Source organism: Neoarius graeffei, chromosome 1, assembly GCF_027579695.1.
Source record: "Neoarius graeffei isolate fNeoGra1 chromosome 1, fNeoGra1.pri, whole genome shotgun sequence".
In the NCBI taxonomy this organism is placed as follows: domain Eukaryota; kingdom Metazoa; phylum Chordata; class Actinopteri; order Siluriformes; family Ariidae; genus Neoarius; species Neoarius graeffei.
In genome coordinates this window covers 34,430,122-34,443,465 of record NC_083569.1, presented here as the reverse complement: position 1 = coordinate 34,443,465, position 13,344 = coordinate 34,430,122, and the positions used below count along the sequence as shown (strand labels likewise).

The following is a 13,344-nucleotide window of genomic DNA, read 5'->3' as shown; positions in this document are numbered from 1 at the left end:
AGCAAAGGTTCACACACTTTTGCCACTCATAGATATGTAATATTGGATCATTTCCCTCAATAAATAAATGACCAAGTATAATATTTTTGTCTCATTTGTTTAACTGGGTTCTGTTTATCTACTTTTAGGATGTGTGTGAAAATCTGATGATGTTTTAGGTCATATTTATGCAGAAATATAGAAAATTTTAAAGAGTTCACAAATTTTCAAGTACCACTGTACTTTGTGCAATGAACCAGTTCCACTGGCTGCAAAACAGCCCCAGAGCATGATGATCCTACCACCACCACCAGCTGGTACAGTATCCCTCTGTACATGGTTGTCATTGTGGCCAAGCAACTCAATCTTTGTCTCATCTGACCATACAGCTATCCTCCATAAGGCTTTTTCTTTGTCCGTGTGGTCAGCTTAAAACTTTAGTTATGCTTGAAGGTGTCAGTTTTGGAGTAGGGGGTTATTTCTTGGATAGCAGCCTCTTAATCCATGGTGATCTGAACTCTAGACAGTGATCCATCTGCTTCCAGTTCATGGCAGGGCTGTGCCATGGTGGTTCCCAGGTTGTTCGTGACCATCCAAACCAATTTCCTCTCAGCTGAGGGTGACAGTTTGGGTTTTCTTGAAGCAAAGTGGCTTGGCAAAGTGACTACACCTCACAATAACTTGCTTACAATTGTTTGAATTGATCTTGGAATTTGCAGTTGTTTAGAAATGGCTCCAAGAGACATTCCGGAGTTGGGTATATACAGGATGTGATCCTCTTTCACAGATCTGCACTGAGCTCCTTGGACTTTTCCATTTTACTGTGTGTTGGTCAAGCCAATGAGTGCTGTAAACAAACCATTTTTATGAAGGCACAGAGAAGCTACCAGCTGTAGTCAATCATGATCACTAACAGGAAGTTAAGAGACCTCGACCTTGGCAAGATAAGAGACATTTTGGAAGTTTCAGCAACTCTGAATTAATAATCTAAGTGAGCGTATGTAAATTTTTGACCATGTATGTATAATTTTGACCCTGTGTTGATTTCAGAAAACCCAAAGAAAATTAAAACTTGTGCATCAAATTCTAGTGTTTTTTTTTATTAAAAATATATGCTGTACATTCTGCCACAAGAAAAAAAGGGGAAAAAAAACAATGCAAAGAAATTAGTGAAAGCCCAAATACTGCCATGATATTCATATCCAAGATGACATTCATGTCATTGTATATAAATGTGGCAGCGGGGACATGGCGGAGCATCAGTTTGTGAATGGAGGGCAGGGTAGGAGAAGGTAAGTGGCCAAGTAATTACACCTGGTGTCAATTAAGGTGTGTGTGTGTGTGTGTGTGTGTGTGTGTGTGTGTGTGTGTGTGTGCGCGCGTTTCTTGCAGTGATGGAGCATAAGAGGAGGAGGAGAGCAGAGGAGGGCTGGTTGGGACCAGAACACGACGGTGTACATTTATGCGTGTGTGTGTTCATGTCCTAGTGAAGCAAGAAAGCTGAAAAGCTATAAAAAAAAATAAATGATTGTTGAACACTAGCCCCTGCCTGTGATACTTCTGTACTCCACTCATATCAGGGAATTATCAGAATGGTGCCAAAACCTGGGCTATACAGAAGGGAGCCCATCCATGGAGTCCTTGCCATTCAAGGACCTCTTTCATGCCCTTGCCACAGCCTAACAGAACCAGCATCAAGTGCTGATTGCCCTCTGGAAGGAACAAGAGCAACACTTCGAGGCTTTGATGCTGGCCCAGCAAGAAGACCGCCAAGCGTTCCGACAACTGCTCGCATTGGTGGGGTTCTCAACCAACACCGCAGCGGACCCTACCCACCTCACCCTAATGAAGATGGGTCCTCACAACGATCCGGAAGCCTTCCTCGCTCTCTTCGAGCAAGCAGCAGAAATGTGGGGGGTGGCCAGTCAAGTAGCGTGCAGCGTGCCTACTTCTACTGCTGACTGGCAAGGCGCAGCTCACCATGCTGCAGCTCCCTGCCGACAGCTGACTCATCTAAGCTGACTTGAAGTGAGCCATTCCACAGCATGTCGGCCACTCCCCAGAACAACAGCGTCAGTGCTTCTGGATGCTGACGTTGGAGGAGGTTGGCCGGCCATTCGCATTCAGCCAACAGCTTCGGGATGTCTGCCGGCGGTCGCTGAGGGTGGATGACCCTGACACCGAGGGAATTATTGACCTGGTGACACTGGAGCAGTTCATTGCATGATTTCCAGAAGGAATGGAAGAGTGGGTCCAGTGTCATCACCCAGCGTTGCTGGAACAAGCCATCGAGCTGGCAGAAGACTACATGGCAGCGGTTCTGATGGCAGGAAGATGGGCTTCCTCTTCTCTTCTTTTCTCTCTCTCCCTCTCCCTCTGCTTCCCATTCTTGCCCTGTTCCCCCACCATGGAGGCGGGGGCCGGCTCCACCACAGGTGCAGAGGGAGAGCCTGGGCTGGTATGCTGGCGCTGCAGGGAACCGGGACATCTTCAGAGTCAGTGCTCCACAATGGAGGTGGGAGGAGTGGTCCACATCCCTGACACGCCTGAAACTGCCCTCGATCAGGCCGGAGCGCATCACATTCTGGTTAGTGTATAAGGGGATACATATCATGCCTTGGTGAATTCCAGCTGTAACCAGACCTCAATCCACCAAAGCTTGGTGCAAGTGGTGAAGGTATTGTGTGTGCTCGGGGATGTTCACAACTACCCTTTAGTGTCCATCCACATTCTATTTCGGGGAGAAAAGCATAGAGTGAAGCGGCGGTTAATCCCCATCTCACCCACTAGCTGATTTTGGGGACTGATTTGCCTGGGTTTAAAGAACTAATGGAACACATAATAAGCAGTGGGTTCTGCATTAATATACCACAGAAAGATCCCGGTCTGGCATTAACTGGAGAAGCTGTCACAGAGCCATCTACGTCAGCTCCGCATCAAGGCGACACAAGGAGTGAGGAGCAGCCTGCCCCTCTTCCCTCTCTCGGGGATTCCCTTGAGGATTTCCCATTAGACCAGTCACGAGACAAGACCCTGCATCATGCATTTGACCAAGTGAGAGTAATCGATGATCAAATTCTCCTGCTAAGCGTGACACCAGCCTTCCCCTATTTCGCTATTATTAAGTATAGGTTGTACCGAGTGATGCAGGACACTCAAACTGGAGAACAAATAGCACAGTTATTAATCCCAAAGACCCGTAGGGAACTCGAATTCCATGCGGCTCACTTTAATCCCATGGTCAGACACTTAGGGTAGGATAAAACACTAGCCTGAATAATGGCCCAGTTCTATTGGCCAGGGATTGGCGGGGATGTCTGTTGGTGGTGTGGGGCATGCTGTGAATGCCAATTAGTAAATCCTGTGGCCACTCCAAAAGCACCTTTGCGCCCTCTCCCTCTAATCGTGACACCTTTTGAGAGAATTGGGATGGATCTCGCCTGGCCATTAGATCGGTCGGCACGGGGATATCACTTTATTTTAGTCCTGGTGGATTATGCAATGCGATATCCGGAAGCAGTGCCTCTCTGCAGCATCTCCGCATGCAGTATTGCAGAAGCACTCTTCTGTATTATCTCCTGGGTTGGGATTCCAAAAGAAATCCTGACAGACCAAGGCACTGCGTTTATGTCATGCACACTGCATGAAATGTATGGGTTATTGGGAATTCAGCCAATCCACACCAGTGTCTACCACCCACAAATGGATGGCTTAGTAGAATGGTTTAATCAGACACTCAAGAACTTAATTCAGAAATTTGTAAGTGAGGATGTCTGTGAGGGCGGCACGGTGGTGTAGTGGTTAGCGCTGTCGCCTCACAGCAAGAAGGTCCTGGGTTCGAGCCCCGGGGCCGGCGAGGGCCTTTCTGTGTGGAGTTTGCATGTTCTCCCCGTGTCCGCGTGGGTTTCCTCCGGGTGCTCCGGTTTCCCCCACAGTCCAAAGACATGCAGGTTAGGTTAACTGGTGACTCTAAATTGACCGTAGGTGTGAATGTGAGTGTGAATGGTTGTCTGTGTCTATGTGTCAGCCCTGTGATGACCTGGCGACTTGTCCAGGGTGTACCCCGCCTTTCGCCCGTAGTCAGCTGGCATAGGCTCCAGCTTGCCTGCGACCCTGTAGAAGGATAAAGCGGCTAGAGATAATGAGATGAGATGAGATGAGGATGTCTGTGAAGATTCTCAGTCATCCAGGTCATGGTAAACTGTGGGTGGTAAAAGAGAGCAACTGGATTTGCTTGAAGATTCTTGAAGAAGTTTCACCTCTCATCCGAAAGGCTTCTTCAGTTCTGTCTGACTGGTAGGGAGCATCAGGTATTTATCCTCTCATGGATGAAAAGCTCATCTAAAGTGTCATTGAGTCATCCTGTTGGTGTGGGTCAACTGGGGGCTGGTTGTGAATGGCCTCGAGAGTCATTAGGATGATCAATGGATTGCCTGTTAGGGTGATCAATGGAATGCTGATTCTCTCTGTCCTCCTGTGAGTCACTGAAAACAGCTGGGTTTTGGTGTGCATTCAGTTGTCTGGGAAGTGTGCCAAGGACTGCATTGTAGGTGGCTGATAAATGATGTCTTAGACCCCCACCTCTGTTCAGTGATGGCCGTTCCAGGTTAACAAAAATGGCTTCTTTAACTCCTCGCTCATACCAACGATCCTCTCTGGCTAAAATGCGTACGTTGCAATCCTGAAATGAGTGTCCTTTGTTGTTAAGATGAAGGTAGACAGCAGAGTTCTGGCCTGAGGAACTGGCTCTCCTGTGTTGAGCCATGCGCCTGTGAAGCGGTTGCTTTGTTTTCCCAATATATGAGTCCGTGCATTCCTCACTGCACTGAATGGCATACACTACGTTGTCCTGTTTGTGTCTGGGTATTCTGTCCTTAGGGTGGACCAGTTTCTGCTTCAGAGTGTTACTGGGTCTGAAATGTACCAGAATGTTGTGTTTGTAGAAGATCCTCCTGAGTTTCTCAGATAGACCAGAAATGTAGGGAATGACAATGTTCTTGCGTTTGTTCCTGTTATCCTCCTTATCCGTTCTGTTCCTTTTTCTGCTCTTGAGGAAAGACCAGTTGGGATACCCGAAGTTCTGAAGTGCTTTCTTGATGTGATTCTGCTCCTTCTCTTTTCCCTTGATCGTTGTAGGGATATACTGAGCCCTGTGTTGCAAGGTCCTAATGACCCCCAATTTGTGTTCCAGTGGGTGGTGAGAATCAAAGAGTAGGTATTGGTCTGTGTGTGTGGGTTTCCGGTAGACCTTGATGCTCAGGCTTTTGTCTTGTCTAATGCGTACATCACAATCCAAGAAGGCTAGATTATTCCCACTGACGTCCTCCCGAGTGAAGTTGATGTTAATATCCACTGCATTGATGTGCTTAGAGAAGGCTTCCACCTCATGGGTTTTGATTTTAACCCAGGTGTCATCCACATATCTGAACCAGTGGCTGGGAGCAACTCCTGAAAAAGTGGTCAAAGCTTTATGTTCCACTTCCTCCATGTAAAGATTGGCCACAATAGGGGATACTGGTGAGCCCATGGCGCATCCATGCTTCTGTCTGTAGAAACTTTCATTAAACTGGAAATAAATACCACTTATGTTGAGATGCTTTTCTGCTCACCAGGGTTGTAAAGAGTTGCTATGAGTGGCTATATCCTTCCTGGCAGCTTGATTCAATCTGGCCATTTTCATCTGTCCACTCTTATCAACAAGACATTTCCACCCACAGAACTGTCATTCACTCAATGTTTTTTTTTCACACTATTCTGTGTAAACTCTAGACACTGTTGTGTGTGAAAACCACAGGAAATCAGCAGTTTCTGAAATACTCAATCCAGTCCATCTGGCACCAACACCCATGCTACATTGAAAGTCACAGAGATCACAATTTTTCCCATTCTTGATTTGTAACTGCATAATTTTAAGCATTGTGGTACTCTCAAGGGATTGGCTGATTAGACAATGGCATAAAACAGCAGCTTTATGGGTGTACCTAATAAAGTGGCCAGTGAGTGTGTGTATGTTTGTATGTATGTCATATTGTTTGTTTGTTTGTATGCAAGTCATATCTCCTGTATATTTTTATACATTGTTAAAATGTAATGTGTAGCACCCTGACTCAGGAGGAAGTTTTTGTTCGATCCACAGCGTTGTGTTGAATTAGAATGACAATAAAATGTTTTGCTTGCTTACTTATTTATATAAATGATATGATTACTGGTTTTGTACACTGTGGTTGTTGACTGTTACCTCACCTTTGCATGAGAGGTCCACTAAGTGGATGCAACCAGTGAATGGACACAGAGTCATCATCTTGGCCAATCACCACTGACGGAAGAGGAATGGGAGTGGGCTTTCTGTCTTGAACCCAGTTTTTGTACACCAGGTCAACGTAGCAGTGCATCCGAGCTACTTGGTTTGGTGTGAAGTGGTTGGTGCAATTATCATCTGTAATGACATTTTAAAAGGTGGAATAAGTTTTTGGGTTTTGCACATTGAATTTAATATGATGAATGCCATATTGATTCATTGTCTATATCAATGACTGGTCATTCGGATATGTTATATCTCTAACCCCAATTCCAAAAGTGGTGGGAAGCTGTGTGAAATGTAAATCAAAACAGAATATGATGATTTGCAAATCACATTATCTCCATTTTTATTGAAAATAGTCGTCATTGGCTGTCCATCGCTTGTGATAATGACTGCTTCATTAGGATATGCAGAAATCTCCTTTCCTAATGAAGCATCTTGCACAGTAAGGTAAGACAAATTATGTCGTGCCCCCATCATGTTGTCTCTCTGGACCTCCAGATCTGATGCCAAGTGGTGCACAAAAGTGCCACAGACCTGACAGGTATGGAAGTTGCCCTGCAGTGACAACTGACTTGCTGAGTGATGCCATGGTTCCTCTGCCACATTGCACCGAAAAGTGCCCTGTTGCCAGTGTCTTATTGGGGATGTACTATTTAACCCACAGCTGAAACCCAGGCAGGTGCTACCACTCTGGGTCAGAGCAGACCTGGGAACAATAGTGATTAAGGGGTAACTCCATTTTCTCCAATACACAAGTCCTCCCGGAACTGAGACTCACCACCGGTTGCAGTTTAAAGTCATACCTAGGACTAATTGAAAATAGTTAGTACCACTGTTTGTGCATTTTTTAAAATTGAAAATAGTACAAAGACAATGTAGTCAATGCTGAAACTGATATGTTATTGTTTTTTTGAAAAACATATGCTCATTTTGAATTTGATGCCAGCAACACATTTCAAAAAAGTTGGGACAGGGGCATGTTTACCACTTTGTTGCATCACCTCTACTTTTAACAACAATCTGTAAATGTTTGGGAACTGAGGAGACCAATTGTTGCTGTTTTGAAAGTGAAATGTGAAATTTCCCCTTCTTGCCTGATATAAAATTTCAATTGTCTCTGTTGCTGTATTTTGCACTTTATAATGCGCCACATTTTCAATGGGTGATAGGTTTGGACTGCAGCCAGGCCATTTTAGCACCCAGACTCTTTTACTATGGAGCCATGCAGTTTTAATATGTGCAGAAAGCAGTCTGGCATTGTCTTGCTGAAAGAAGGAAGGCCTTCCCTGAAAAAGACTTTGTCTGGATGGCAGCATATTACTCTGAAATGTGTATATATTATTCAGCATTAATGATGCTTTCCCAGATATACAAGCTACACATGTCATGTGCATTAATGCACCCTCATACCATCACAGATGCTGGGTTTTGAACTGTGTGCTGATAACAAATAGGAAATGAGCTCAGGCCCATAAAAGGAGGTGGTGTTTCTGGATATTGTTTATACAGTGGATATAAAAAGTGTACACACACTGTTAAAATGATAGGTCTTTATGATGTAAAAAAAAAAAACTAGACCATGATAAAAAAAATTCAAAACTTTTCCCTCCTTTAATGTGACCTATAACCTGTACAGTTCAATTGAAAAACAAACAAATCTGTCAGGGGGAAAAACATTTAAAAAAAAACAAACATACAATAAGCTGGCTGCATAAGTGTGCACACCCTTAAACTAATACTGTCACAGTCCAGTTCAGTCCATCCATGCCTTAGATTGTGGGACTTCCACGCCGGCTCCAGGCCAGCTCCAGGACAGGAATTCAGTCCTGCCTTGCTGAAGGCCATTTCCTGAAGTGGCACTCCCACACCTGCAATCACTACTCTCCCATCAGCCAGGGCTTTTTAAGAACTGTGTGGAGCTGCTCCCTTTGTCAGACTGTCTCTTGTAGACTTTTCTTGCCTCAATACAGCTCATTGGTATTGTGTCTTCTTGAGTCCCCCTGCTTGAATTTTTCCTTGGTTTTTGTCCCTATTTTTGCCTGCCTGTTCTTTTAAATTGTTTCTTTTGCTTCCTCTGCCTGGATTTCCCTTGTCCCTGTGTTCATCAGTTTTTGTGAAGACTTTTCTGTCCTTTTTTTTTTTTTTTTGGTCCCTGATTGTGTCTACCTGCTCCTCTGTGTTTTGACCTCCTGGCCTGTTTTTTGACTACCGACTTTTGCCTGAGCCCTACTGTACCTTTTGCCTTTCTGCCATTTACTTCATTTAAAAAAATTCTTTAAACACTGCCTGTTTTCTGAGTCTGCTCTTGGGTCCTCACTTCACCTCAGCTTGCCATTTGTAACAAATACTTTTGTTGAAGCACCTTTTGATTTAATTACAGCATTCAGCCTTTTTGGGTACACACCTGACATCAATTAAAATGACTCTGATTAACCCCAAATAAAGTTCAGACGTTTACTCAGTTGCATCCTCCAGCAAAAGCCATGGTTTGCAGAGAGCTTACAAAGCATCAAAGGGATCTCATTATTGAAAGGTATGTCAGGAGAAGGGTACAAAAAAACATTCCATGGCATTAGATATACCATGGAGCACTGTCTTTACTGTCATCAAGAAGTGGAGAAAATATGGGACAACGGAGACATTACCGAGAACTGGATGTCCCTCCAAAATTGATGAAAGGACAAGACAAAAGCTGGTTAGGGAGACTGCCAAGAGGCCTACAGCAACGCTGAAGGAACTGCAGGAATTTCTGGTAAGTATTGGTTATGTACTACATGTGACCACCATCTTCTGTATTCTTCATATGTCTGGACTATGGGGTAGTGTCAAAGAAAAACATCCAGGCCTGGCTAAATTTTGAAGAAAAAAAAAACCTTCTCCCAGAAGCCTGTAGGAAAATGTGTTATGGTCTGATAAAACCAAGGTTGAACTTTTTGGCCACAATTCCAATGCAAAACAACATTGCACATCACCAAAAAGAACACCATACCTATGGTGAAGCATGGTGGTGGCAGCATCATGTTTTGGGGTTGTTTTTTCTTCAGCTGGAACAGGGGCTTTAGTCAAGGTGGAGGGAATTATGAACAGTTCTAAATACCAGTCAATTTTGGCCCAAAACCTTCAGGTGTCTGCTAGAAAGATGAAGAGGAATTTCATCTTTCAGCATAACAATGACCCTAAAAAAGTTTTGGAATGGTCCAGCCAGAGCCCAGACCTAAATCCAATGGAAAATCTGTGGGGTGACCTGAAGAGGGCTGTACACAAGAGATGCCCTTGAAATCTGACAGATTTGGAGTGCTTTTGCAAAGGAGAGTGGGCAAATCTTGCCAAGTCTAGATGTAGCAGTCTGATAGACTCCTACCCAAAAAGACTGAATGTTGTAATTAAATCAAAAGGTGCTTCAACAAAGTATTAGTTTAAGGGTATGCACACTTACGCAACCAGCTTATTGTATGTTTTTATTTTTTTTCCTCAATTTTTGTTTTCGATTGAGTTGTACGTCACATTAAAGGTGGGAAAAGTTTTGAAATTATCTTGGTCTCATTTTTTTTACATCAGGAAAAACTTGTCATTTTAATGGGGTGTATACACTTTTTTTTTTTAATAATATCCACTTTATAGTGTGTTAATTTGCATTTGTGAATGCAGTGATGCACCATGTTCACAGATGATGGTTTTCAGAAGTGATCCTTAGCCCATTCAGAATTATTTGTGTTTAATGCAATGTTGCCTCAGGGCCCCAAGATCACAGGCATCCACTGTTTGGTTTTCAGCCTTGTCTCTTGTATACTGAGATTTCTCTGGATTCCTTGAATTTTTTAATATTTTATGTCATAGATGTGATCCACAAGTTCTTTGCAATTTTACATTGAGGACAGTAAAATTTAACAATGAATTCTGAAATTGTTTCACTATTTTCCCCATGCAGTCTTTCAAAGGAGTGGTGAACCCCTCCCCATCTTTATTGCTGAGAGACTCTGCCTCTCTTTGATGCTCTTTTTAAACATAATCCTCTTACTGACCTGTAGCCAATGAACCCAGTTAGGGTTTTTTTGTTTGTTTTATTTTTGTATTTTACATTACACAAGTTTTCTAGTCTTTTGTTACCCTGTCCCATCTTTTTTGAAATGTGTTCCTGGTATCAAATTCAAAGTGAGCATTTTTTTTTCCACAAACAATAAAATTTTATCAGCTTCAACATTTTATATGTTGCCTTTCTACTATCTTCAATTAAATAGAGCTTTTCCATGATTTGCAAATCACTGCATTCTATTTTTATTTACGTTTTACACAGCTTCCCAAGTTTCTTGGAATTGGAGTTGTATCTCACCAGTCAAGCTTTAAAATTCACAAGTGTGTTCACGTTTGGTGCAGCTTACATATGAAACAAAGCAGGACAATGCAATAGTCAAGTGTGCAGCACAAGACAAAAGGTGGGCAATTCCATGTAAATGTCAACCTCACCATGCAAAAATAAAGCAACATGTAATACATCAAAACCACTCCCAGAGATATCACCTAGGCCTGTATTTTACAGATGTGAATAAGTTGAACCAATTTGTAACCAACCTAATATGTCACTGTCAGTCTTTTTCTTATAATGTAAACCCCAAGCTAAAATCAACTTTGATCATGTACAGTTCTATATTATTGCCACAAGCCACAGAAATGTATGCTAAAATCCACAAAACAGCAAAACAATAGCCATCCTAAATATTAAGAACTTTGATAGTTTTAGCTGATATTTAGAGAGTTTTTCAAAGGGTTATGGTGGTTAAATTGCTGATTTTCTAAACATATGCCATGTCTATTTCAGACGCGTCACATCCATAACGGAATTTCGTCACATCCATAACGCTGACTTTTCCTTCCGAAACTCTGCATGAAATACAAAATATTTTAAACAAAGATTTTTTTAATATTCACCTTGGACCCCTCTATCAAATGGATATCTCCATTTCGACATTAGGTTTACAATTTCACAGAGTTTGATAAAAATGTACAGTCACCCAAGAAAAGTGATACTTTTTCTGTCACATCCATAACGCATCTTTTATTGGCATTTTCTGGCATGCCCTAGATGTACTATGGGAATTGTTCTTGTTCTATCACTTCTCCAGTATGGTACAGCCTTAAAATATGCAACACCTGTTTAAATACTGGGAGACAATAAAACATGCACTGGGTCATTTGTTGCCATTTTGAGTTCAAGTGTCACGTCCATAACGCTGGAATTGCTCAGATGCTGATTAAAGTCAAACAAAAACCCAAAATAAACGCTGTTTGCCAATCATGGCAAGTGCTCTGATGTGCCCTAAACATGTTTAAATTAAAAATAAAACTTGATAACAGCATTTTATCCATTTTAAAAGTTATGGTATTGCTAAAAACAGGCTTACCTGGAGGCAACCATTTGCACTGAAATCGGATATCTGCCTGTTAAATAACCAGCTCACTTGTACATCGTTTACCTTCATAACACAGAGCCATCAAATAAAGGCTTCTAATTCTATACAAAAAAAAAACAGGTGCCACTGCTCTCTTGCAGGCTTGTAGTACTCAAGTCCAGGACTCGGACTTGAGTCCGACTCGTGCCCTAATTTTAAGGACTCATGACTTGACTTGGACTTGAGCATTGATGACTCAGACTCGTGCATTAACTGCATTAGGACTCGTAAATTGGAGACAAGGACTCAGATTTTTTTTTCTTTAGTTTTTTTTTTTGTAATATGCCATAATTTGGCATATTTATAGCTACATTAATCTTGTATTAATTTTGTGCAAGAGTGTCACACCTGTGCGCCTTGGCACGTGCATCAGACAGATTCTCGGGCACGCTCCGGACAGTGTGCATGCCAAACAGACTCTCGCGCATGCACCATAAACGACTCACACCTGCACAGGATTAAGGCGCAATCAGCACGCCTGTATAAAAAACTGTAAAAACACACTTAATTTGCGAAGTATTGAGTTGTGTTGCTGACACATTACTGAGCCTTATTTCCTTGTTTGGTTTCCTGATCCCTGATTTCCTGTTTCTCATCTTTGATTCTGCTGACTCTACCATAGCCTATTTGTGCCTCGCTCGACCTATTGCTTATTTCACCGTTTTACGATTTTGCCTCCCATTCTGGATTGTTTACCTGTCTTCACTTGTATTAATAACACACCTTCTGCACTTGCATCCATCTCCCAATCATCTCTGACAGAATACTTCACACTCCTGACAAAGAGAATCACATTCACCTGTTCATATGTCATGTTCAGGAACAAACTAATGTTAATAGCGTTAAAACAGTCACCGTCAAATGGTGCGATTGGAGTGTCAGACTTGACTCAGATCAATAGTGGACTTGAGTCGGATCAGTAGTCGACTCGACTCAATTTTTTTTTTTAACGACTTGGACTTGACTGGGACTTGAACACTGGGGACTCAAGACTGGACTCGGATTTGAGGTTTAGTGACTACAACACTGGTGTTTGTGTGTGTATACATACATGTATGCATGTGTTTTCACTGCTTCAGAAGGGTTGAAGCAAAGAAATACATTAGAGCTCAGTGAAAATCTATGTGACTAATAAACCCTTCTAATTCTAAAAATCTAATCAGAAAGTTTCTGTAGGCATGTAATTTTTAATGGCATTCAAAAAATGTGAATCAACAGACTTCATTTTTATGAAGTCTGAATCTTACTTGGCTAGATAATGCATACGCAGTGCTGATACAGATCCTAGTAACCAATTCTGTTGCCATAGCAATGTGATTCTTGCCATCTAAAAATATCACTTCTCAGTAAATTAAAACAAATAAAAGCATGTCACAAAAAAATACAAAGAAAAAGTTTTTTAAATAAATAAATAAGACAGCAATGGAGCATTTATAGACAGCAAAAGGCTCACGAAGGCTGTGCATGAGTGTGTGCATGTGCGTGTGTATCTATTCACTGCTTCAATGATCAAACTTATTTTTTACACCCAAACACTTGACACTTGGGCATCTTCAGGGTTGTTTACAACAATTTAGAAGCAACGTATCCACTAGATCCAGTAGCCTCGGTAAG

General features: G+C 42.3%; 1 protein-coding gene across 2 annotated transcripts in view; it reads right to left on the bottom strand.

Moving 5' to 3' along the window:
* pappa2 (pappalysin 2) overlaps positions 1-13,344 on the bottom strand; it is a 312,855-nt gene that overhangs the window by 209,914 nt on the left and 89,597 nt on the right. For both annotated transcript variants that reach the window (XM_060931153.1, XM_060931162.1), the window contains exon 5: positions 6,223-6,415. In XM_060931153.1, coding sequence (XP_060787136.1) covers positions 6,223-6,415 — 193 coding nt within the window. The remainder of the gene's footprint in view (positions 1-6,222; positions 6,416-13,344) is intronic.